General features: G+C 38.9%; 1 protein-coding gene across 1 annotated transcript in view; it reads right to left on the bottom strand.

Moving 5' to 3' along the window:
• LOC143389977 (contactin-3) overlaps window positions 1-27,887 on the bottom strand; it is a 319,072-nt gene that overhangs the window by 80,270 nt on the left and 210,915 nt on the right. Inside the window, exons 8-12 of the mRNA XM_077106266.1 lie at window positions 7,667-7,870; window positions 6,508-6,610; window positions 5,817-6,001; window positions 2,360-2,496; window positions 1,307-1,436 (exon numbers count right to left, since the gene is read on the bottom strand). Coding sequence (XP_076962381.1) covers window positions 1,307-1,436; window positions 2,360-2,496; window positions 5,817-6,001; window positions 6,508-6,610; window positions 7,667-7,870 — 759 coding nt within the window. The remainder of the gene's footprint in view (window positions 1-1,306; window positions 1,437-2,359; window positions 2,497-5,816; window positions 6,002-6,507; window positions 6,611-7,666; window positions 7,871-27,887) is intronic.

Raw genomic sequence — 27,887 nt, 5'->3', positions numbered from 1 at the left:
CCCTAAATCTTGAAACAATTACTTTATGTAGGAATTTTTAATGTTGACTGTAAAGGCTTTAAAATAGCTCACTGAACTAAAGGAGATCACTTAGTACAGAAAACTTTTAAAAGCTCATCCCATGAAGACAGGTTAGGACTTATCTCTGCTGACTTCCAGAGCACAGCACTTGGATAACCATTTGTGCAGAGGCAGTCTTGTGCACTGTACAAGTGCTGGCAGCCTCTCTGTCCTCCATCCACCAAATGCTAATATCACACAAGGGCCCCATCCCTCCCCCTACTTACAACCACCAATACTATCTGCAGGCATTTCCAAATACACTTTGAAGCAAGACTGTGTTCTGTTGAAAGCCGATGAGCTACCCCATCAGGGCCTTATTGCCCTCTGGCCATAAGGATTGGTCAGTGATAAGCAGATAGATGCATAATGACTCAAATCAGGCTACCTGAGGCCACTGACCGCAGGGCTATGGCTTGAGCTTAAGCTATTAAGAAAGCCATCATTTTTTTCCCCATGGATTGACTATGATAATAAACTCAATTTCTTGGGAAACTTCACATGGAACCTAATACCCATGATGATATTTGCACCCTAGATCAAGTTAGGCTGAAATCTGCAGTCTCCATTTAAATTGCACAGACTGATGAACTCCTTCCTTCCTCCCCCTTTCATTCCCTCCCTCTACCTCCCTTCCTTCTTTCTTTGCCTATTTTATGCTATGCCAAAACAGGATAAAATGTTGAATTTTCCATCATTTGCAATGTAAGTGTCCTTTGGGAAAATTGCCCTAAACATGATAAAACATATAATTTCTCCTCTTATATCTTGTGCAACAAGAAGAAAAGAATTCATAATTCAGTTAGTGAAACCTTGGCTAATTAAGACTTCAGTATGTCCAGTGTTGGACGAGAATAAAGACAAAAGCAACCCCTTTGCAATCAAATGGTATTGATTTCAATTTTGGTATTTGCTTTGATGGCCCATCAGCAGGAAAGGCCCAGATCACTTTTGCGTTAAGAAGCATTCCTTCACCACAAACCTGGAGCTGGACAGAGATGGGTCAGGCCAACACTTTCTTCCTTCTGTGGATTTACTTCAACTTTTGGTTTCTAATTTTGTCCCTCATCACTACTTTTCCTTAGAAATCATTCAAATGCATGCTTTGGTTAGAAACCCTGAATAATCATGTTTGACACTCTAAGTGTTACTAGATGCAGGAATCCAATATGTAAAGCACATACTTCAGTTTCTGGCAAGAAGGAAGGATTCAAGAACAATGAAGAGCAGAGAAAATTGGTCTTACCGACAACCTTGAGTTCAGCACTGGAATAGACGAGGCCATGTTTGTTTTCTGCGATACACTGGAACATGCCAGAATCAGTCACATTTAAGTTTGATATTGTAAGGGCACCGTTTTCTATCTGTATTCTCTCCTAGACAATAACAAAAATGTCTTGCGCATGAGCAAAATTTTAGAAGAAAAAATGAGCACTACTCACTACCATTTCAATCAGACACAACATGTCTACCTTTTCCTCAGTGTATTAAGCGGGCTCACCTGAAATTGAACCTTTTCCTTCTTTGAAAGATGAGAGACACACTGGAAATATGAATAAGCATCATACAGCCCCAAAGTACATTAGTAAAATAAATAATAAAGCCAGAAGTAAAATATGGAAGTCCTTTTATTTTTAACCCATGTTAAAGTTTCATACTTTAAAGGATGTTCCATTGTATCAACTGAAAAGACTTTCACTACAGTTTTTTAAAAACCGTGTGAGTTGGAAAATTATAAATTTATTGTATAAAAAGTGTTCTTGAAAACACACATATTTACCAGGGTTTTTTAAAGAAGTATGGATAATTATGTCTAGAAATGCAAAGGAACATAATTGGCTTAGTAAAAAAAAAAAAAAAAAAAAAAAAAAAAGAGCCAAGATTACATAGCTAGAGAGCGAAGGTGAATCAGAAAATCAGTGCTCAGGTAACAGGGCAACTGAGTAATAGATACAATTATTCTCCAGAGGCCATACAAGTTGAAAAACAGAAAAACTTTCTATATTTGATAAAAGAAGACCTTCTCTGGTTTCAATACCAAAAGCATAGTGTATTATTCTATAGACTAAGTTCACGAAACCACAAATCACCCTTAGCCAATGAAAATATGCAAAGTTGCAAATATCTTCTCATTAGCAGACTGGGTACTTGACTGGGTTATTATTCTCCATTCATTTCACTCCTGAGATATAAAGGAAAAGAGTGAAAACCACCAGTCACTTTTGGTAGTGGGAACTAGAGAAAGCATTCAGGTAACACAGAGCAGGCTGAGGGCAGAATGACAGGCAGGCTGTCTTACCTCAAGCACCAGGGCATCTCCATTCTTCAACCACCGGTAGGAGGGCTTGGGCTTTCCACTTGCCCGACATTCCCAGTAAAGACTCTCCTCCACAGCCATTTCCACATCTTTTATGAGCTGAACCAAATGAGGCTTTGCTGTAAAGAAAACAGCAAATAAAAAGTAAAAGCCTTATCCAGGTAAATATAAATGAATATTAGGCTCCAGGTAACAGATTAAAGTGACCAGGAAGACAGAATCATATTTAATCCACTAAGTATCTACTGAGTGGATGTATAAAATTTGAAGATGGATGCTGCAATCTCTCATTCCCTAAGCCAAATTCATTAAGCTTCTAATTCAGTTTTCCAAACTCTGCGATCTGTATGATATTCTTCAGGTGTCTATTAATAGAGAGTAATGCAGGTACACAAAGTTGATTTTTTTCAAGTGTATTTCTGAATCATGAGATCACAAGTGATGACAACTTAATAAGTGATTGACGGTAAAATGCTGGTCTTCATTAGGAACTAAATATTAATTTTCATAGGAAAGAAATTTCTATAACTGAGTAAAACAATTTCCATCAAGTTACAAATAACTCATAATTAAATACAAACCAGTGAACATCTCAGGAACCTCTGAGTGAATTAAAATGAAACAGCAAAAGATGGATAAATTGGTTTCACTTGAATCATATGATATTTTTACCGGAAAGAGAAGAAACTGATGCAACTTTAAATTATGTATGCAAATCAGTTGGATCGAGTAGATTAATCATTTCCATTTATGTTTTACAAGGTATTTGGAAATTCTTTTTACAGATGAAAGCAATGTGCCACTTGCCATGGAAGCCACTCGATATACACAGTGTATTCCGCCAAGTCTCAGCTTGCAATCTAGATCCCAAACTGGGAGGTGAGATGTCTTACTGGTTTCACGTTGCATTATGCATGCGATGTGAACTGTGGAGTCGTATTTGCATTCCCCATATGGAGGAACAGTTTATCTATTTCTATTTAATTGCGACCATGGGAAGATTTGTCTCTCCATTTCTATCTCATAAAATTGCTTTTTTGTAAATGAAATTGAAATGAAACTCGGGCTATTTAGCTTTTACCAAAAATGTACCACCCTAAGTTTTTCCTTGTTTATTTTTTGTTGTTTTGTTTTTGTTTTTTATCTGTTTTATATAAAACTACTTGCCCAATATGAAGTATAGTTCAGTCCAAAATCACTGCTCTCCACTTTATATTACAACACGTTTTCCTATTTCAGGAATTACCATGCTGAAATGGAATGAGATCTCAAATAAACTCATGGGTAAGATTTTGACGGAGATTTGAGTTGCCAGCAAAAATTTCCAAGCAATGTCCATATTAGTATTCTTCTTCTCCAAATGGGAGGATCATTTGCTGGACCAAGCCAACCCTGGGATTATAACTGTCACATTAATCACAGTTTCCTCCTTTATCCATCACATGAGATCCAAATATTTTATCAGACCACGTTTTACATGAAATATTAGAACAGACAGAGAACTACATGGCATTTATTGAATGCACAATCTTAGTCTTCTAAAATGGAAACTTCCGTGAAACTCTATGTATTTAATTTCTGATTTATTTCTTAGGTACATATCATATTATCTATAAAACAGACTAAAGCAAGAGTCTACCTTCTTTATGAAGTACAGCAGATGATATTGGTTTTCTATTGTGAATTGTTTTCTTCTTTTTCTTATTTCTAAAATAACCTCATGTTTTCATTCTCTCTCTGCTTACCTTTCCCATAAACCCCAAGGAAACTCCACCTTTCACTGTGTTCCAGAAGGAGGATCTTACATCGTCTAATTCAGTTTCCCTTACAGTGATTGTTTTATGGGTAAACATGCAGCCAAAGAGATCTGAGGAGCAGTGGCTAGACACCTCATCCCTCCTGCCCCTGGTCTGCTCCTCACTGTTTGTGGCCATTTTGGATTATAGCAGATGCCAACTTGTGGAAAAAGGAAAAGGACAAATGAGGAAAGAGAAGTAAAAATAAGAGACTGAGCCACATTCTGATAACAAATTCCTGTTTCCCATCATCTGAGACATATAGTGCTTTATGATTGAGGCAGGGATTCTGCTACAGAGAGGTAAAGACACTGCTGAAACATGAAGACAGCTGGACTTTGCTGTGCACTCTCTCCACGGTCACTTCTTTTCCTGGGAGGGAGCAAAAAAAGACACTAGCCTACGTAGGAACAAAGGTGACTTCCTTTGTGGGGGCTTTGAGCTGTACAGCCATGTAAGTTAAGTGCTCATCTTCTCACCACTTCCACCATTTCCACATTGTCCCACCAACTGAGACCTGGACACCCAAGATGCTTCCCTCCATACCCAACTCCTTATGTCAAAGAAGAGACAATCAGAAGACAGAAGGACTTGCGCTACTAGTTCAGGTCTGTGTTTCATCTCTGACAGATCATAAAAGCTCAAGGTAACATAACAAGTATGGATCTCGTCAGAGCTGTTGCTTTCACAGACTTCAGATTTTTGATGGGGACCTGAGAAGTCCTACCATTTCAGTAACTGTCTGTGTACACCGCTCGTCCCTGTAACATCCCCGCGTGCTAACCAGGTGGGCACTGCACACTGCTTCAGTTCTCAGTTTCCAAAACAAATAGACCATAATCCAATTTGCCTTTCACAAAATTGGTGAATGCACACTAGTTTTTACAATGTCTCTAATGATTAAATTGCAAATTTGTATTCAATGAGCTTACATTTATATGTATTTTACAGATGCAATTTGTAAAATCATGTATTTATACTTTCTAAATCATATTTTCATCAAAACCAAGGGGCTTGTATTTTTTTTAAACAAAAGGAAATTGGAAATGAATTTTGAAAAGAAAAAGACAATCTAATTTTCCTCCAAAGAGACTCCAAATAAGGGTAACATTATTATTCTTTCCTTATCCAAATTGAGCAGTACATCAAATAAATGTGATTACAAATTAAAGGCAGCAAATAGAGTACAACTACATTATTGTACAGGACCAAATAATACTGATAAACTCAACAAGATTCTGAGTTTATTTGGATTCTCTGATACAGTAATTGTAATTCTTCCCAGTAGGCAATTTTTTCTGCTTAGAAAAAGACAAGAAAGAAAGATATAAAACCTCCTTTCATAGAGAAGAGAGCAGACAGAAAGGAGATCTCTCTCTAATGTATTAAGGGTATAAAAGGTCATTCTTAAAAAAGTATAAAATACTTCATTACCATATGATTTATTTTAAAATGCAAAGGAAATAAATATCCAACCTATTGCATATTTTTATTTCTTTTTAATTCCTTCCTGCCATGACAGATGTCCATCCTCACTGAGCAGAATAAGAAAGAATAAAATGCAGAACAAGTTAAAAAAGGAGATTCTGCTACAATCTCCCCACAATTTGAAAATCCAATTTGCCCAAGCCAGGGATGCTCACCATAGTAGGTGAGACGCCCTCTGGCCACATTCTTTCCTCGTGAATTCTCAGCGATGCATTCATAGGAGCCTGCATCTTCCTGCTGGAAGGTAGGGATTTCAAGCACACCATTGAACTTCCTCAATTTGATTTTGCTGGGGAAAGGCATCCCATCACTTCTTCTCCAGTTAATCTGGGGTACAGGGCTAAGAAGAAAACCATCAATTGGTTTGCTATTGTCTGGAAGCCTTTTGGACTTGAAAAAAGAAAGCTTTGGTTAAGATAGATCCAAAGTGGTGGGTTTCAAATGTATAACATTCCAGTTTTCACTTACACACATGAGGCCAAAAGATTTAACCCTTGAAGTTGATATTTTAACAAAAATAAACTGCAGTTTTCTTGACTAAATTCATGATTTACAGGAAAAACAAAAAATAAAGCCTAAAATATATAATACAACAAATGGACACGAGAAAGAACACCATTTTAGTTCGTGAAATTAGACAGGCATAGTAATTTTCTCCAAATCATCTTGAAAATTTCAAATTACATTATATATGTATACTATATATGCATATTTTTTTCCTGCATTATTTCCTTCCTTCTAAATGTAAGTAAATTTTAGAAGTAAAGGGTAGCCTGTCACAATCCACCCCAATCTCTTACAGCAACCCAATGGTAGAGCACACAGAATGAACATAACAAAACTTACTTTCCAAGGGCAAAACATTCCAATTTCACAGTTGAACCTTTAGCTGCCGGGAGAGTTTCCGGAAACTGAACTTCAATTTTGGGCTCATATTCACCCATCACACCTGTGAATGCAGAATATTAAGTTGATAGTCCTGCCTTTGAAATTGCCTTGTTTTCTTAAATAAAACTTTATTTTGCTCCATGGGGAACTAGCTTTTTGCAGTGATTTAAGTTACTCACTGGTGCTAACCTGGCTCAAACATGCAACATTAATAAGCACTTAAGAACTTGGAATTCTCAGATTCATAAGTATTTACAAGTTGTCCCACTACAGGGAACACCGTACATTTTATACTGTAGAAAATGGGAGGCTTCTGTCACTCTGTATTCAATGTGGACATTTGTAGTCAAACTGAAATAAACAATGAATGCATTGAGACTTACTGAAACTTCCTAAGGAACCAAAATTATAGTGGAAAATTTACTTCATGATACCCCAGTAGCATAGACACCAACCTTAAACTTATTAAATGGCTCCCTGGAGTCAAGAAATGGTGACTTAATAAACAGGAGAGGTCAAACTCAATTTTAAGGGCCTGGAAGGTGTTTCCATACTGTGTGTTCTGGCATTGTGCCCTATTAGATGTGACTTAGTTAAAATGGGTCCCTAGCTAAGGGGCAGCAAATCTGTTCCCACTGCTGCTTCACAGACTCTTAAAACAGCAGCCATGGAGGTGTTGATGAAGCAGATTTTTAGTTTTTTTTTTCAGTGATGCCTTTTAATCTCTAACAAAATACTCAGCACTTTAGGAACCTCCAGCGGGCAAGTCAGAGCAGGTGACTTCCTGGGCTTGATGGGAACAAAACCTGGGTCCCATCTCTGGGTCCTCAGGCCTGCTTCAGTGCTCCCCTGCTGCCATCTTGAAATTCTTCATGATCTTTAAATGAGGAACCCCTGTTCCATTTGGCAGTGGTCTATGAAAGCTATGGAGGAGGTCCCGAGTAAGGATTATGTAAAGGACCTAGGGTTTATGTAATTAATTTTGTCACCTACTCATCAATAATCTTTGCCCCTCTGAGTGATAATTTTTCCAGATATATTTCTCACTTTTCCTAGCTCGCTTCTGCCTGTAGTCAGGACCCTATCTGCAGTCAGAGGACACCGAAACATTTCCTACCATCAGAGCGCAGCATCAGGGGAGTGGGGGAGCCCAGCACTCTGGCATGTGTCACCATATTTGTCACTACGCAGGTGTAATTCCCCACATCAGATGGCTCCACCTTGGCAATGTAGAGGTGCCCTGTCTCTTGAGAGACAAATCTCCGACTATCTTCTTCAACAAATGATGGATATTCATTGAAGATCCAAGCATAGGATAGTTCTAACAAAAGTTGGGGAGAGAGAAATAAATTCCATGATTAAAGTCAGTTTCTCACAGGAGACCTGAAATATACAAAATTACCTTCGCTTCAAAGGCATGCTGGGTGGTTTTGCTGTGGTTCTAGAAGAGAAAGAGATGAAATGATTCTGCATTCCTTCTCTGCTATGATGGAAACAGTTGATCAGCACCCTCTGGGAGCCATGATATTGCTCTCAGCACCACCTCTACTCCACAGGCCTCCTAACAGCCTCTGGCCTGGGTCTTCCTCCCTTTTAGCCTGTACTTTTGTACTGTGCATTCTATGCTATTTCAAAATTACCAACAGAATCAAGGCAATTCTGACATCAATCTTTGCACAACTTTCTATCTTCTTAGGAATAATGCATAATTGCTTAAACTCAGTAGGAGTCCCTTCAGGGCCAAGTCCCTGTTCAAAGTCTCTCAAAGCCTCTCTTTTTGTTTCCTTCACTTTCAACATTGTTATTGTTTGGATGTGCAGTGCCCTCCCAAAGCTCCTAACTTAATGCAGAAATATTCAGAGGTAAAATGACTAGATTGTCAGAGCTGCAATCTTAACCATCCATCTTACTTTTGATGGACTGTCTGGGTGGTCACTAGGCAGGTGGGGCAGGGCTAGAGGAGGTGAGTCCCTGGGGGTATGTTGTGGAAGAGTATATCTTCTTGCAGTAGCTTCCCCCTGCCTTCTCTCAGCTTCCTGGCTACCATGAAAAGAGCAGTACCTCTCCACCAAGTTCTGCCAATCTCAGGATCAGAGCAGCCTCTAGAACTTTGAGTCAAAATTAACTTTCCCTCCTCTAAGTTGTTCTTGTCAGATATTTTGATCACAGTGACAGACACCTGATTAACAAACACCAAACCGCATTCTGCTGACTTCCACAGAGTCTGCAAAAATTTCTCTCCAACATCAGGAATCAACTCCTCAAGGAAGATTTCCTTAAAGGTCCTTATCTCGGTTGGGCTCCTACATAGGGCAACCCAAGGCATCTTTCAGGGAATGCATTTATCACCGGAGAAGTCATGATCTATTTACTTATCTGTCTTCCTATCATGTGATAAACAAGTAATGCTAATTTTACTCCAACTGTTCCTCTTTCTCCTCAAATTAGGAGTGGAAGTCAGTCATCGGGCTTCATTTCCAAGTTCTTGAAGCATCCAAAGGCATTTAATAAGTCCTTGATCAACATTTGTTAATTAAGAATGAATTCATGCTACTGACTATGCAAGTAAAGTCTGCTATGAGTGTGTCCATGAACTTCAGGGTCTATGGAAAACAACTTTATGCAGAAGAGCTCTTGTTCTCTGCAATAACAGGGGCTAAATAATACCATGCTGCTTGGTTCTAGTTGGCTGAGATGGTTCAGATGCCAGTGGGTATTGAAGCACAGTAGCTGTGGGTGGCTCCTGGACTCCTACTTCTCTGCTCAATTTTTTTTTTTTTTTTTACAGTTGTATTGACCTTACCGTACTGGTTAAATAATGTAATGTTTTCCTGAAAGAACTTTTGGAAAATAGGTACAAATAAAAATAACTACTGAGTGACAAGTTCAAAGGCATTTAATGTATCATTTTGATGGTTAAAGATCTTTGAATGTGGTAGGGTTAGGGACAGGAAACCATCATACAGATCAGACTGGGCCAATGTGTGTGATTTGGAGGAGAACTAGAATAGGTCGAAGCAGAGTGACAGGTGACAGTCTTGCATGACTAAAGAACAAACATGGAAGGACAAGAGAACTCTCAGCAAAAAAAGGAATAAAAGCACTTCAGGTACAGCCTAGGGCATGTGAAAGGCCAAAATGGAGAAAGCTTGCCAAGAACTTGGAAATGAAGCCTGATGACTGACTTCCACTCCCAAGGCAAACACAAATGCTCAGTGTCTCCCAAGATCAGCCAATGAACCGTGAAAGGAACGCTCAGAAATCTAGTTTTAAGGTTGAACTGATTTTTCAGTCATGTTAGTAGAGCATGTTTCATGAAGGTCTAATGAGTCAGGCGCTAGGTTGTGAAATATGCAGTTGTCTACTGACTTGTATGAAAATAAAATGTGTTGCGAGTCTCCACCCAGCAGTTACTCTCATGCCTAAACTGATTCCTATTTAACCACCATTACAACAGTACTGAATGAACTATAAAGACAAATAATGCTGATAGAGTAGGCTGAGTTTATTCTGTAACTGTTAAAACTAGCAGCTATTGTTATCTATAGCCCTCTGGGGTCTTTCTGCTGCTCTCAGTATCCAGACCTATGTAACATCCCCAATGCCCACAGACTTACCATGCTTGAAGGGAGGCAAGGGACTTTGCTCTTCTTTCCAAAGTGTTCTATATGTGAAATCAATATGGCTGCCCTCTCTCTTTCCTGAGGTAGCCAGAAACTTCTACGGCTCCCCAACATGCAACACTTTTACTGGGCATTTGAATTAAGAAGTCAACTTATTAAACTAATTTATGTTAAAATGAGAACAGATGATGGAGAGAACTCACAATCTGCAGCAAAAAACCTACAGTCTGGTAAATGCATACAAGAGAACATCAGAGAGCAACGAGAATACAGGGACAATAGCTTTGTGCAACAAATAACCCAAATGTAATTTTAACTGAAAATATTCAACATAAAACAATATATGTAAGACTATATTTATAGGCTTTCTTTTAATTATAAAATTAATATTGGTAACATTTAAATGTTGTTAAAGTGTTCTATTATTCTAGAGATTATGATGATTTTTGTCTATATGACATAGGAATGGTTGTTAGGAAAAATAAAATGAAGAAATCACATTAAAATAATTTTGAGTTGTTCCCTAAGTGTGCATGAATACATAAATATGGAAAAAATCCAGGAGATGACTCTGGCAGACAGAGATGTTCCACTCAGGTGTCATTTTAGGAGAACCCACCACATAGAACACAGTTGACCCCAGCCTTTGCCTGCAGTCCTGTGGGGGTTGGCCATGCCCCCCAGGGTAGCGCAGAGCTTTCTCCAACTGACAGCTGTGGCTTGAGCACCCCCATCACCACGGCCATGGTGTTATCAGAGCTGGGCAGCAGTCTTTCTTCCTGTAAGGTTTTCCTCCTCTTTCTTTGTACACAGATATGGGAACCCAGTATCTGTGAACTCAGCTTGTTTCTGTGCTGTCCCCCTCACCCTTCACAGGTACTTCTCCAGTATCTTATTTTTTTTTTCTTCAAGTCTGATCCTTTAACTGCATTATGACTTCTGCTTTTAGGGAACTGAGGAGATAAAGGTTGCTGAAATTGAGTCACAGACTCTTCTGTATTTGGAATGTCCCTCCCTTTGAATCTGCAGGAAACGTCCATCTGCAATGACTTCCTTTCCTAGGGATCACCTCCTCTCTTCACTTTCACCAAATTGATCCCCTGTGCGCACCCTAGGCTCTCCAAATATGCACAGCCTGACCTGACTGACAGATAGACCCTGCCCTCCAGACAAGGGAGGGTCATGGGCATCCCAGTCCACAGTAGCATCCACTGACCCTGTCTGGATGCCCCACCACAGGAAGAAGAAAACAATTCTCCATTTATGGGGCCCTCACCTCTATGGTGAGGCCCCAAACCTCCGACATAACTTGAAAGAGCTGCTGAATAATAAAATGGTCTTCCTCTGTAACAGCCTCAGAAAACCAAGGCAGTAAAGATCCTCAGCTGGGATGATGAAAAACTAACGTGATTTTCAGGAAAGATCAGGAGAAGAAACAGCAGAAACAGGAAGAGGAGAGGAGCACTGGGGCTAGAAGCGGTCATGCTGAAATTCGAATCTGAGACGGAGGCAGGAAAGCAGAAGTAAATGTCCTTGGAGTGCTGGGAACAATGAGGTAAACATTTGAGAGAGAGTTTGGGCCTAATGCTGGTGTGGCAAACACAGTATCTGCCCCAGAAGTCCACATCCTATCCCTGAAACCTGCGAACCTGTAACCTGGCATGGCAAGAGGGACATTGCAAATGGAATTAAAATAAGGAGGTTGAGATGGGAAGATTGTCTTGGACTTCATGGGAAGGTCAAATGTGATACTAAGGGTCCTTAAAGAGAAAGGCAGGGTGTTTAAGGCCAAAGAAGAAAGGATGTACAGAAAGAAGTAGGCGAGGGAGTCAGAGAGGCATCTCAAACGTTGTGACCTGGGATTGAAGACAATGGGAAAAGCCATGAGTGAAAAACTGAAAGTGGCCTATGGAAGCCAGAAAAGACCAGGGTCTGAATCTCCAAAAGGAGAGACACCTCGATGTCAGTGGCCACTCACCCCTGTTGGACCTCTGTTCTCCAAAACTGTAACACAATAAATGTGAGTTTTTATAAGTGACTAAGTTTACAGTAATTGGTTACAGTGATGACAGGAAACTAACATAAATGAGACCAGCTAATAACAATTGGGAATTTATAATGTGCGACATACCATGCTAAATGCTCTAGATAAAAGTTACAAAGGAAAACAAATGAGCAGAGACAAAAAACTGGAGGAAGCCTGTATTGGGAAAGCCCAACTCAGAAGCAGGCAAGATCAAGTTAATGCAGGGAGGGAGTATCGGAGTATTGAAAAAGAGGCAGATAGATGTCAAACTACAGCAGCTCAAACCAAATGAATTAGTGATTATTTTTTTACAGAACTTCAGACCCTTAAAGACTCATGGAAGAGAATCAAATCTGCATTTAATATGGTTTTGTGTCATGAGAGGTCTGCAGAAATTTGTAGCACCTACCTTTGTTTATAGACTTTCTCTTTGAGATGGAATGAAACATAACTTTTATGTCTTAGATCTGCACTAACTTTTCATTTATTGCCTGCATGACAATGTTAAAATATATAGGGCCTCACTCTAAAAGCAGTTGAGAACTGTGTGATATATTGCATTCTGAATAAAGTAAAAAGTATCTGTTATAATACTATCAGAGTTTACTTATCATAAAAATCTGCATTTGCAATAAATGTTAATTGTATACTGCAATGGAAAATATATATCACTTCAGCATTCTTTGGAGGTTTTTCAGAATCATTTTATGTACTATGATAAATAAAAAGCTGTAATAAAAATGGTAATTTTATATACTCAAATGAGCTAGACTTTACAGAACCTTTCACAACCTCTTGAGTAAATCGTAAGCACATTATGACAAAACAACACGGCCAGTGGGCTCTCTATTAACAATGCTATGTGAATATTAGTAATCTGAAATATTTTTTATTAGCTAAGAGGATTTACCGATCAAAGTCATAAATTAGGAAAATGAAGTACTGACAATCTATTTTGTAAAAGTAATATGTGATGAATGATTTCAGTTCTCTGGCCACACTCCTACCCAGGTCACTCAAATATAAAACCAGTCAGTTTAACATGAAATATGTCACTCTAGTGTTTACCTGCAGAAATATTAATACACATGCTGCTGGCACTTAAGGGTTTATTTCTAGTTCCATTATAAAATTCCATTATGAGGGAGATTTAATCCTTTGCCCAGGCATTTTCTAGAAGAAATTCTGTCAAACAAAATTGCGGTTTGGCAAAATTGTAAAAGTCACTTGGGCCATCTTCTGTGGTGCCAACTGGGAAGTCTGACCTACTTTAAAACAAGACATATTTAAAAGTGTGTGCAAGTCTGCCTGATGTCAGTCAAGATTCTTGTCACTCACATAGCTGGGAAGAGAATTCTGCTCCAGTGCTTACAGATGACACTTCCTGGGCAGAAGGTCTGTTGCAGTACATATTCAACAAGCTAAAACACCATGATGGAAAATGGGAGATGACTGAAGGTTTGAAGGACAAATGGCCAGTGGTCAGGAAGACGTCTATACTGAAGGTTGAAATGTAGCTGGCCTGCTAACATGCCAGGGGGTCCTTTCAAAACCTGTTTCATAAATGGTTACTTTGGGGGCAAGATGACCATAGAGAATGGGTTGCTAGTTCAGACTATAAACATCTACCAAATCCATTCTGATCTGGACTGCCTCTAAGTCGGACTTGTGTCCAATAAAGAGAACCATGAAAGGAACCGGATTTCCTTTCTTCCTTCTTCCTCATGGCTGGTGTGCACTGGTATGGCCAGGGGTCAAGACTAGACTCTTGCTCCTTTGTAAACAAAGCATTTTGAAGCAAACTCACATGCGTTCAATCACTCTGGTCTGCCTGTGGCTCCTTGCATGCTGTGACTGCAGAATTGAGCAGCTGCGGCACGGACGACATGGTGGGAAAAGCTTTCAATATTTATCTGACCTTTCAAGAACGTTTTCTGACCCCACTCCAGGTCAGTGTTATCTAAAGACCAAGTTAGAGCCTGGCAAAGTCCTTGCTGTCCTCTGTTACCATACCAGCTCTTTTTGTTGGCGATCATGTTGTCCTGACTCCCTCAGGGAACTCCTGCAGGTCCCCTGACATGGGAGTACTCCATAACTCCAGTCTCTGTCTCTTTTTTTAGTGACAGCCTTACTGAGCACACGTGGGCCATTTCACAAGGTCACAGACCCATCCAGTAGAGGAAGCAGTATTCTGACACACTCTGTCACCACCATTTTTAGTCCCACCCTTGTCTTTTAGGATTGTAGTGTTTTCTGTGGGTGCCAGCCACATCCATCCTCCTCTGACTCTCCAAGGTACCGCCATCCCTTGTCTTTCTTTTAAATGCTTCCTGCAGGAGGCTTTGCTCTTAACAAGTGACCCATCGCTTTCCTGGTCCCATAAGGATCTAGCAGCATCTTTGGGATGATCAAGTGAAGCTCTTTCCTCCATATTTGTTAGTGTGAAATCACAGAGAGCACGTCTAAAACCATTTTATGTATTTGTGTGCATATATGAATTCTTTTTCTCATAAAGGATTTATTTATTTTAAATTAACTTTCCTTTTCTAATCACCAGGGTAGGATTGAGCCTGCCCTTCCCTCTTTCTCCAAGGAGATCTCAAGATGAGGTGTTGGAAGTTTGGGCCATACTCAGTGACTCTCAAAGCATGATGTTCAACAATGGCTTGGAATATATGAGGAAGACAAGCAAAACCACTGCAAGGCGTTTAGTTCCTTCCACAAGCTGCCAAAGAAATATAGCAATTGCCAAAGAAGAGACTTTAATTGTTCATAGGGAAAAATGAGAGCTGACCAGATCGACACAGAGTTACTGTGATGCTTTATGAAGACCTGGCAATTCCCTCAGGTCACAGACCCAACAATTACCGCAATCCCCAGGCTATACATAGATGGACTTGGTGTAGAGGGAGGGGACTTCAGAAGAGAACCCCAAATGATAGTAGTGGCATTTAACATAGAATACACTTTGTATTTTTTCCTATGCTTCCTCACCTTTGTTATAAAAATGCACCTTTTCCAAAGAATTCAGATTCAGTGAAAAATGGGTTAAATCAATCTGAGAGGAGCTCCAAACCAACACAATGCAGGAGACTAGAAGTTTTGTTGCCAATAGCTGCCTGAACACTCAAATGAAGCATTCTGCAGTGGCACATGGTGCACCTGGCATGCGCCATCTGACATGCATGTTGGTATGCACATCTCACATATTCACTAGAGCGCTGTATGGCTGGCACCTATACTTTCTTCTGTACTTATTGTGAACAATGGATGACTTTTTATAACTTCAGTGACAGTAAATAACATTTTCTTTTTAAGTAGAGTCCAGGAGAAAGTAAAGAATCTTACAGCTCATGGGAGTGCTAATTGGAGCCAATTATAATTTGATTGACCTGCCTTGCTATTAAAATGATATGCAAAATTTACACTGCCCTTGCAAAATGGAAATTTTCTTCAGAACAAGCTAACGAGAGGAAGCCCACCCTTTAATGAATCCAGAGGTGGTACTTTTGGGCTATAATTCCCAACCCTCACAAGCTAATTCTGGAGAGGGGCTATAGAGGGCTGCAAATGATACAAAAGAACCCTGTAGATGGGGAAAATGTGCAATAAAATAACTGAAGTAATTAAGGACTAGGGAATAAAGGAACAGCATCACAATAACTGTCCATTCCTCATTAGGTCTCATTTTCTTTTATGAAAATTTAAACTCTTTTTAAGAAATGTCATGGGGCTCAACTGTTCTCTTTCTGTGTGGCTGATTTTTTAAAGGCAGAATAAAATGTCCATTTTCAGCGGTAAATAGAAATGAGGTCATTAGCAGAAGATGAAGTCACCTTGCCACATTGTTTTCTTACCAGGGATAATAAATGACCCCTTAGGACGTTGGAGAAATTTATGCTTTATTCCTGTCTTGCTTACACCCATGTATACACCCACATGGAGCACTGGCCCTCACTATCAGTTGCACATCAAACCTTTCATCAAAGCCTATTTAGCACCATTTTAAAAAGGAAGCTCCATCTTTTCTGATCTAAATTTTCCAAATGACTAGATAAATAAAAGGTGATGGTTTCATTGTCAATTACACTATGGAAACAGTGCAAAAGCACCTGACTTTTAAGAAATAGTGGCTATTTAATATTTGATTAGAAAAGAGCAAGCAATTAAGCCTGAATCTGAAATAAACATGGGAATGAGGAAAAGTGATGCCCAAATAAATCAATAATCAAAAGTAATTCCTGTGTGTCCTCCTACTTAGGAGGGCTCTGTCAATGCTAATTTCTTTGGACTCAAAGGATAGGCTGGAGATTTCACACAGCATCGAGTTCAAGTCAGATACAGAAGGCACTTAACAGGCTCTGAGGAAAGTGGTAGAAAACAGAGTTGGAAAATCAGCATTTGTGCTACCTCAAGGTCTCTGCTTCTTATGCAAAGTAATAAATATGTACTCTTACACACTCGTTGGTTTGTTGCCCCAACAGTTTCTAGGCCTCCACTGTCTCTGCTATGCAGAGATATAAGGAAAGATCTATATCTATCTCACCATTGCACTGTAGAAATTCCTTGCAAAGTCTGGGAAACAATGACAGCAGCACTTTCTGCAGTTTTAATAATTCAGCCCTAAGAAAAGGCTGCTTGTGTTAAACAGGATATGTGTGCATGTGTGTGACCACTCAATTTCAAATTTCTCAGAAATGTCTTATTTGTATTGTGTTTGAACCTTATGGGAACTTTTCAGCTCTTTAATTTTAGTTGACAATAACTATATATTTTTAAATGAGATATGACATGATTTTCCATAGAGGTATATAATATGAAATGGTTAAATCAAGCCGAATATGGTATCTATTAGATCACTATCATACTTATCATAATTTATAAGTATCATAGTTATCATTAGTAAAAGTACCATATACTAAATATTTCATTGTGAGAACACTTAAAATCTACTCTTTGGGCAACTCTGAATTATAAGATACCTTATTTTTAACAATGCAATAGATCTCAAAATCATAATCCTCTGTCTAATGGAATGAAACTTCTCTCCCTTCGACCAACCTGCCCATTCCCCTGTTTCACACGTGGTAACCCACCATTCTACTCTCTGCTCCTATAATTTCTATTTTTTAGATTCTACATATTACTGAGATCATGCAGTCTTTGTCTATCTGTGCATGGCTTATTTCACTTAGCATAAGGTCCTCCAGTTCCGAACATTCAGTTGCAAATGACAGAATTCACTTCTTCTTAAAGATGAAATGTCATTCCTTTGTGTATACATACCACATTTTCTGGTCCCTCTACCAGTTGAAGGGTGGATTCCACATTCTGGTCCTTGTGAAAGATGGACATGGGAAAGTGCCTCTGTCTCCAGAAATGATTTCATTCTCATCTTTGATTGCAACCATTTACTACACTGACCAACCAGCATATTGATTAAATCCTCATACTGCTATTACTTTACATTAGATGCCTTTTTATTAATCTCTCCCTCTTTATCATACACCATAATCAATGTAAAGAATAGTTTCTGGACAAGGAAAGATTCATGACTAAAGGAATGAACCTTTGTAGCATACTCACAACTTCTATTTTCTTTTGGGGAAAAAAGAAAAATGAAAGAAATTAATTCAATTAGTAAATACAAATGTTGCTATAGTTCAGGGACAACTGTAAATAGAACCATCATACTTAATTAAATATTTGGATTGGTTTAAAAGAGTATTCTCCTTTCTAACCACTGAGAGCTACTTTCTAACAATTGAGAGTAACCCAGTCTCTCTTCCACTATTTGCACTGATCAGGAACAAGGAACAGTTAGATGAAACTTAGCTAGAAAATAATATGTTGCTTTTATTCTATCCACACCTTTTACTTATGAGCCTCTTGAAAATGACAGCTGTTTATATCACATGAGATTCTTTAATGTTTTTCTGATCTAAAATTGATTTCTACTAGTAGTTGTCTACTCTTGAAGTTAAAAGGACTTTCCTTATCTCTTATTTATCAAAATTCCCCCTTATAGTTTACTAATATGCCATTTTCAGTAACAGACCAATATGCTATGTTAGCCAATAAAGGCATATAAGTAAGAATGGGTGGAATTTGGAGGTCGGCTGTGACCAGGCAACATTGTAACTACATGGTTCTGTATAAGGCCACATTGTGACCATGGGATTCTCTAATGCTGGGTCCCTGCATTGCACAAATCTCAGGTGACTTTTTCCGGCTAATGGATTAGTGACCTTTCTACTCAATTCTCAAGGAGAAAACTATTCTGACTCATGCTCTAATGAAAAAAAAAAAAAGAAGAAGAAGAAGAAGAAGAAGAAGAAGAGGATAAAAAGAAAAAGAAAATATAATGCTTCAGTTTCAGTGTGATTTGCAAACTGTAGAGCAAGTGTCCATTGAGGTAGGTAGAGTTAAAAAAAAAAAAGAAAGAAAGGAAGAAAGAAAAAGAAAAGAATTCAACTTAAAATAGGCAGCTAAGCTCATTTTGTCCCAGGCAAAAAGGTTTCAAAATTCATGCCATAACTCTCAATTGTTAAAAAGGGAATGGCCTTTTAAAGTGACCAGAATATTTAATATAATCTAAGTATTGTGGTTCTATTTACAGTTGACCCTAAATTAAAGTAGTTTATATTTAGTAATTCAATTAATTCCTGTCATTTGCATCCCCCCCAAAAAAGAAACAACTTAAAATAGAATGTAAAAACACCTGTGCTTTTCTTTAAAAAATTTTTTGTCGACTCCAAATATATTTACCTGAAACAATACCAAGAAAGAAAGAAAAAAAAAAAAAAGAACAAAGAAAATAAAATCAATGTAACCACCTGCTCCTTCTTTCAGATATTTCTCTATAAGGCAATTCTAATAAAGGAAACAGGCCCATTTGTGAAAAGAAAAACCATCATGCAAGTAATTTTCAACCAACAAGATCCAAAGTTTTTCTATTAAGAAAAAAAAAATAAGTAGACCTGCAGTTGAAGAGCAAAGGGCTCCACCTTGATCAAAGGAAAGAATCAGTTACCTAGGAATTCTGAACAGTTTGACATAAATGTTCACTGTTCCTCTTCCCCATGAGGAATAGTAAACTTCATTTCATCAACTACTAATTCAATAGTGCACCTTCAATATATTTTCCCTAATGAAACTGTATTTCTCTTTTCCATAAATTCATAAGAAATAAGTTGTTCTGCTGATTTCCCTTGTTTCCTTTCATTGTTTTCTTTAATATGATGTCACAGGTGACATAAATATCTCTGTTTTTTTTTTTTTTTTTTTTTGCCAATTACAGTCAGGCAGTCGCTGGTCTACAGCATGTGACAGCATTGCCTCTATTTTAGTTGCACTGCCAAACTCAAATCCTCTGCTACAGAGAGTTTTCCCATCTTCTAGAGATCCTGTTGTTTAGGACCCTGAGAATTTTAACTGCCACACTGGTTTTGTATTGTATTTTATTTCAACAACATATCTTCTGGGCAATTTATGAGCAAGTTAATTTCTTTCACCTCTTTATTTTATTAATTCAATTAGCTGACCATCATCTGGCAGGCAATGAACTTCATAACTTCACCTTGAGTGTGTTAAATATTTAGACTACAATGTTTCTCATCTAGTGACCTCATAGCTATGTATCATTTCTAATGCTCATTGACACATGTTGTGCTTGGGCTTTGCTAACAATAATAAATGTATTGCTTCTCTTCAGAGAAAGATTTTCAAACTTAAATTAATGAAACTGTTATTGCACCAATTTGTTCTTCAGAGGAAATATGCACAAAGGTAATGGGAATAGTCTCAGCAACAAGGATTTGGTCATCAACGCGAGGTGGCCAGATGACCATGAATGGAGGCAGGGAGAAAGAACAGGAGACGTCCCTCCAAGTCTCCTTTGGGATCCTGTAAGACATAAAAGGAAGTGCTCCACAACTTAACCAGGAAAACCAGCAAAGATAATGCCAGGTAAGAGAAATCCAGAGGGTACAAATATTGTGAGAAAGAGAGAGAGGATTGGAAGAGCTAGTCCTGGGGGCCAACATGCATGGTGTGCATTCACTGGGAACTGTGGAACTGCCAAAAGACTGGAAATCCAGTGTATGGAGGATCCATATACAAGCTGTAGCTGATGGAAAGATGGAACACTCATATGTCCTGTAATATACACTGAGCACTTGCTATTTAAAATGTGTGAATTGTACTACAAATAGCAAAACCATGCCATCAGTTAAAAGGTACTAAATCCAGCATATCTTTTGTAAACCATATATGTTCTCTCTGAAAAAATACAAAACATCCATGACTAGGGGTTAGCTCAGTGGGAAAACATATGCTTAATATGTCGGAGTCATTCCACTGTATGAGTTACTCAGCTTGATCCCCAGTCAATCAATAGCAACAATAAAAAAAAATTAAAAATAAAAATAACTAGCATTGAGTACCAATTGTGATCCAGATGATAAAATTCTTAATTTATACATATTAACTTCTTATTACTCACCAAAGTGTGTGTATTATCACCCCACTTCACAAATGACATAACTAATATAATGGTGGATGGCCATGCAACATAGTAGAGGATTTAAACCTAGGAAGCCTGGGTCAGACCATGAACCCCTCCCAGAGCTGATTTCTCCACATAGTCACACATTCATGTGAACAATAATAAAATTTTGACACTTCAAATGAATTCATTAATTCAGAAAGGTTGGTGACAACTGGTGTTTAAGATCTTCTATATCTACTCCTTCAAAGAGTCAATCTCCTTTATTATTTTTTATTTATTGGTTCTTTTTAGTTATACATGCCAGCAGAATCCACTTTGATATAATTCTACAAGCATGGAACCTTTCTTATTCTAGTTAGAGTCCCTTTCTTATGGATGTACATGATGGTGGGATTCGCTGTGTTGTTTTCATGCATGTACATGGGAAAACTATGTCGGAGTCATTCCACTGTCTTTCCTTTGCCTATTTCCTTCCCCCTTCCTTCCCTCCATTCCCCATTGTCTAATCCATGGCACTTCTATTCTTCCCCCTGCTTATTTTGGGTTAAATGTTTAAATGTATTACTTTAAATGTATTACTTCTTATAAAATATTCTAGAGTCATGGTAAAAGTACAGCTATTGGTCATATAAAAACTAAAATTTAAAACAATCATAAAAATCATGACTAGAATCCAACTTTGGTTCTGGGACCTGCTAGGTGGGCAGGTCAGGGCAAGTGTCTCTTCCACTTTATGCTCCAGTTTCCTTGTTTGCAAAGTCAAGATAATAGTAAAAATACCTGTCAGACTGGCTTATTGTATGCATTAAATAATACATTATGATTGTCCCTCAAGATGTTCAGGGACTGTTTCCAGGATCCCTGCAGATACCAAAATGAGCAAATGCTGAAGACCCTTATATAAAAGGGTGTGGCATTTGCATATAACCTTTGCATACTCTATTCTATCCCTTAAATGAAATCATCTATATTTATGATATCTAATATAATGTAAATGTCTTCTAAATAATTGAAATAATATATGGGTACTCCATGCCTAAGATGGGGTTATGTCACTATAAAAAATCAACAACTAGAAATATCATAGGTCAAAATTCTGATAACCTCCTGGACATTAGCAACAGGGTACAGGGTCAAGTCTTGGTAGTTTACTCTCGTGATTGAGTTGCTGACTGAGAGCTGCACCTGGCTGCCACTGCCCAGCACTGAGAGAGGATTGTACTACATAGGTGCATTCACTCACCCAAGGTAATAGCAAAATTCAAAATTCGAAGGACAGTTTCTTCGGAGGGCATATGGCTCAAAAAACTGTATGTGAAACTATCCATCAGTGCATCAGAGACCGTCTGCATTGTTTAGGGGATAATAACAAAAACACCTGCAATGTTCAGTACAGACATTTTTTTAGGAATGTATCTGATCCATGGTCAGTTGGCTCTTCCAGAAGTAGAACTCTGGGGTGCAGAGGGCTGCCTTTCCCTGCAGTGTCCATTCAGACACACTTAAGAAAAATGGTGTTAAACAGATGTTCCAGGGTTATGGCTTTGCTTGCGTGTCTGTCCTGTTTAACTTCCTCAACCAGAATCCTAAGAGGAAGTCAAGAATTGCACCTGCAGATGTCGTGGGAGAAGCAGGGAGGCAGGGCGGAATAACACACAAGGGCAGTAACCAATCCTCCCAATCCCACCAGAGCAGATCCTGCAGGCAAGAGGGCAGGCAACCACCAGGGACTTCAGGATGCTGGCATCAAGGTGGCTTTCTGTGCTCTGTTGGCAGTGAGATGCTCCACAGTGATGAGGTGTGGAAACTCCTGACTCTCAAGACCAAGCAGGGCGAGGCATGGGGTGTTGTTTTCTAACAGTATTTTGGTTTCACTCAGATAAACACTATTGGATGCATAACAACGATTATATGTAAAATAGCTGAAGGTGGCTATTGTCAGAATAGACTTTCATCAAAACAACTAACCAAACAGATGTGCACAGATAGGTCAAAATAAAAGAATTGTATAAGGGGGGAAAAACAGAAATAAAATTTTTCTTCTCAGGAGAACAGAAGCCAAGATTTTTTTCTGGAAAAAGAAATCTTCTCTACCCTGAATAGAAAGTGAAAAGGGCTGAACTTTGATATTGAGAGATATTAAAAATGCAGGGATGACAAAACACAGCATCCTTTCTGCTAAATTAGAGTGACAGTGTGGCGTGAGTAGCACAGGCAGGGTTCACAGTACAGGTGGCAGAGCGGGAGCAGGGAGTGGGTCTGCCTCTCTGCACGGTGGCGGACCCAGCAGCGATCGGGATTCTATTTTGAACTCGCTTTTGGAAAGATTTCCAAATGGGAGCAATCATTTCTAAATGTCAGTTGACTGTCTCTAATCTTAAATCGTGGAAGCACCTCGTCACACCCCTGAGAGGACAGGGGGCACTGGCTTTGCCTCTGAAATCAGAACAGCTGCTCATTAAATGCTCATCCCTGAGCTCTTTGTTTTTTGGTGGGATTCAGATATTCAGTGAGAATGAGAAAAAGGTCCCAGTTCCACTTAACTTCTGAACCTTGAAGATGACACATGGCACGAGGAAGGATAAGAGACTTAATTTGTATTTAACATTCTGGCATCATACGTATAAAATGGGACCCTGATAATCAGAAATGTCCTTTGCTTTACTTTTGTTTGATGAACTCTCAGCCTGGGGTTAATGGGAGATGTGGAAAGGTGGGTGTTGGGTCCCTGGGAGTCCCATGGCTAACGGCAGAGGCTGGATGGTCTAATGGGGCCTCTCTGTAGAACCCCAGAGCCCATAGCAGTGCCAGGAGGACTTCTGAAAAAGCCACTCAGACAAAATCACCTGACTCCTTCTCAAAAGGTGGGTGCCTAACAGGCAGTGAAAAGAATTCAAAGTTAACCCTGATACATTTCAAAGGGACATTAATTTAAATAAGTGTCCTCATTGTAAATGCTGAGAACCTAATATGTTAGATGCTTTGGGGGTTCATAAAACATCCTCAAATATTAATTAAAAAATTCTTATGATACCAATTGAGAGGCTGTCAAATCATTTATTTTAGAATCCAACTATTTTAAAATATGAGTCTAAAACTAGCTATAAAGCAAATTACAGCATGTGAATACTCAAAGACATTTATGACTGCTCAATATGAAAAAACACCCTAAGATATAGATAAAATAGTTCTGGGAAATGAGTAATGTTTTTATGAAGAAGAAGAAGAAGAAGAAAGAAGAAAGAAGAAAGAAGAAAGAAGAAAGAAGAAGAAGAAGAAGAAGAGGAAGAGGAAGAAAAGAAAACCCTCACTAGCAGTTAAAACATAAAATAAACTCTGGCAATTACATTTATTTTTAATAAGGTTTCTGGATAGGTGAGATTCCAAGGGTCAGCTAAGAAAGAGTCCTTGAACACACAATCTGTCCTTTCTTTGTCTGGAGAGCATCCCACAAAATTGCCATCAGGTACTCAGACAAGCGAAAATTGACTGGCCCTTTACAATCTCAGCAAAGAAAGTGCTGGTGGTCCACATGGTGGGTTGTCCTGGATACAGTCAGAGAACTCAGATTTGATAAGGGCTCAGCCAGCCAGCTCACTGGACTTTCCTTTTTTTTTTATCTCTACGTTAGTTACCACATTTTACTTTAATTATTGAAGCGAATTCCTGCTGTTTTGTGTATTAGAGATCAATATGTGTACTCTTGGCATTTGTCCGACAAGACTGATTAATTTTTCAGTTTGGATGCACACTGTCAACATGCAGCTTTAACTGACTTTGTGTGAAAATTACTGATGGGAGAAATGGAGGCTAATATTTTAAATAAAATTTTAATTTTTAGAAACGACTCACTTATCTCTCAAATACTATAGATTTCGGTAGACATTTATAGACAGCTTTATGAAACTGCTTCTGGATTTGTCAAAAGACTAAATCAAATTAAATCTCGCTGATAGCGTCAGTAAATTTAACAAGTTGGATTAATTTTGGAAGCTATTTTAACACAGGGATCAATAACCAGGAGGTTTTTCTGCTTCCATGAAAGAAATCAGGCGTTCCTGCTTTCTCCTGGCTAGGTCATGCCCGATTCTTATAAAGACCTAATAAAAATTATTTTATATAAACTAACATGATAAATAAAAATAACCTGCAAAGGGATGTGATTTTTGTGCTTTACATGCTTGCTTTTACATATACTGGGAAGACTATTCAATAGTAGTAAAAATGACAACAATAATAGTTGAAGTAGGTACAGCGACAGTTCACAGTTCATCTGCTACATTATTAAGGTTACTTCCCAGCCTCCTATGACACAGGGTACGATATCTCTACTTTGTGTCAACTCCATACTACAGATAGGAGCCTATAAAGAGTAAGTAAGACCTCACTAATTCAAGTAGGGGAAGCAAAGTCTGCACCCAGTCAGATTCCTAAGTCCTGCTCTTCACAGCTACACAGTTCTGTTCCTACTGACCCAGTCTTGCTGTTGTTTTTCCTTTTCTTGCTTAAACCCAAGATCTTTTCCATATGCCAAAGAAAAACAGTCCGAATATTCTGATACCAAACCCAATGCATTGAAAGCAAGCTTCCTTATTCTCTCTGAAATAAATAATGAGCTCCTGAAAGACATAATTAAGATTCCTGGGAACATGCACAATAATCATTTGCAGGAGTCAACACTAAACCTTTGCCTTTCTTTAGATGTCCTATTTTTAAATTGATCCCCTACTCACATGCCTCCTTCACCTCTCATTGTAGTTAAAAGTTACAGGGAATTACATGCAATGATCTTCAAAAAGTACTGTGTGAACTATAGAGAACAAAAATGGCATTTATTAGTCAAGTAATCTCATTAAGGAGCCTGACTCCAACAGTTGACTCCCAGCTCTGATAGACCCGGATTCCCAAGACCTGCAGCACTTGACCTGGGGTGGAACTGGGGCACAGAATGTGAGCTTTTGTTAAAGGGTTTGACTATATGTACAGAAGAGGAATGTTAAACAATTCTAACGGCATGCCATTTTATACTTCATCTCTGCTGAGAGTCTGCTTTTTTTTGAAGAAAAGCCTATTTCATGACAGAATAATTGGCTGCAATTCCACAGTTCTCTATGTCAATGTCCCTCCATCTATACACCCCAGAAAGCTTTGAGCTGTACTGGGGGAAAAAAAATCAAGAAATAGACATAAACCATTTGGAAGCTCCACAACACAGTCTCAAAGATAGGCATCGGAGAGCAAGCAGAAAAGCAGAAAGAATCAGGGACAGAAAGCACTCCTTCCCTAGAGAAGTGTGCCTTGTCATCTTGCTGGCAAAACAGCCACAGCCTGCCAGGCAAATGGGGCCGGCCCCACATCCTCCCTAGCTGACAGTATCCACCCACCATAAGTTTGTCAAATACCTGCTTTACACTCAGCTTTCTCAACACAAACTCCACCATTGTAAGGGTGGCAATGGAACTGCAAGAAAAGTCAGATTCAGCAGTGCTCAGACGAATGGGCATATGGAACCGGGCAAGCAGGATTATGATATGAAGGTAAATTTAGGTGAAAAGGTACAATTAATAAGGCATTACGTAACTCCGAAAGTCTTTTCTTTTACATTTATTAGTTTCTCTTCCACTACTCTATTCATCAAGGTGTAAAAGGAACTCATTTCTGGCTATGAATTACCAGAGAGGTGTTTCACCAGAGGAATTAAATGCCTAACAGCCCGTAATGTGAATAAAGGCGTTTTAATAATTTTGAATTTGGCAGCACAGTAAAACATTATGATCACCTTGAGATTTATAGGGAAGTTAGCCACCTTGCTCAATGGGAATAAGCTCCACCTGAATACCTGTGCTTTGCCTATATGGTTCCTTCCTAAAATGCCAATTTTTCAGATTAAGGAAGATAAGAGATACTATGGACATACAATGGCTGACCATGTGGACACTGTAAATACTTGCTTATCATGTGAGGAGATAGCAACAAGCATTACTCAGGAGCGTGGGCTTTGCTCTGGCTCTGGTTTATCAGCTCTGTGACCTGGAACTGGGTACTAATACTGAGCTGGTTCCCCAACTGTAAAATGGAAAGAATCATGGGGCCCCTGTGACCATTAAATATGTAATCCATGCAAAGGGCATTACTGTAGCAGGTACTAAATGCTCAATAAATGCCAAGTGTCATTATTATAATTATTCTTTCATACTTTCATATTTTTTTCTAGTTTTGGAATTGAATTTTTTTCTTTTTTCCCACATGTTCATTGGTGCATCATAGTTTTACATAACGATGCCATTTGCCGTTAACGTATTCGTACATGCACATGATGTGACAATATGCACTGGCCAATATCACTCTCTAGTACTTCCCCCCTCCCTCCCCACCTTCTACCCCTGGTCCCTTTCCTCTGTTGATTTCCCTTTGATTTTCATGAATTGAGACACTGTCGTCTCAATTCTACCAGAATTGATACGTGACTTTACTCTTGTGCAGAGAAAGGCTCTTGGATGAAAAGGAATGGGAAAAGGAAAGAAGGAAGAATCAGGAGGAAGTGGAAATGAAGGCTGCAGAGGGGGTTGGAAAACTCAAAGGAAAGATGGGAGAGCATGTAAACCAGACTCGAGGAAGGTCAAGTGCTGAATGTCAAGTGCTTCTGCGAAGACAAAGGGGCACACTTAGGCAAAGAGGGGTCCTGATAATTGGAGGTGGCAGGATGAGGGCAGGCTCAGGTCCCCTCACACTTCCTCCCGTCCTCCCCCTCCTCCCCCTCCTCCCTCTCCTCCCCTCCTCTCCTTTCCCTTCTTCCTTTCATTCTACCAGCAAACATTTGTTCAGGAGCCATGAAACCCTTAGATCACCTTTAAAAGAATGGCTATAAAACATCTCAATGACAAAAGTCCAAAAGATTGGACCTTAGGGAGAAAGGATATTGTATAGCAGAACAAAAACAGAGAGCACACAGTGCGAGTTATGCATGCGCACAAAAGATGAGCAAAAACGGAGGAGCTCTCTTCCAGCATCTGGAGGTGGCGTGTTGATGGACAGTGGCACACGTAGTTATATTCGAAATGTACCAAATGATATCGTATCAATTCTGGTAGAATTGAGACGACAGTGTCTCAATTCATGAAAATCAAAGGGATATAAAGAGTCTACAGAAATAGACTTGGGCAGGGTAGTCTGGCACAGG

The sequence above is a fragment of the Callospermophilus lateralis genome, chromosome 20 (genome assembly GCF_048772815.1).
Source record: "Callospermophilus lateralis isolate mCalLat2 chromosome 20, mCalLat2.hap1, whole genome shotgun sequence".
Taxonomy (NCBI): domain Eukaryota; kingdom Metazoa; phylum Chordata; class Mammalia; order Rodentia; family Sciuridae; genus Callospermophilus; species Callospermophilus lateralis.
This window is presented reverse-complemented; position numbering and strand designations above follow the sequence as displayed.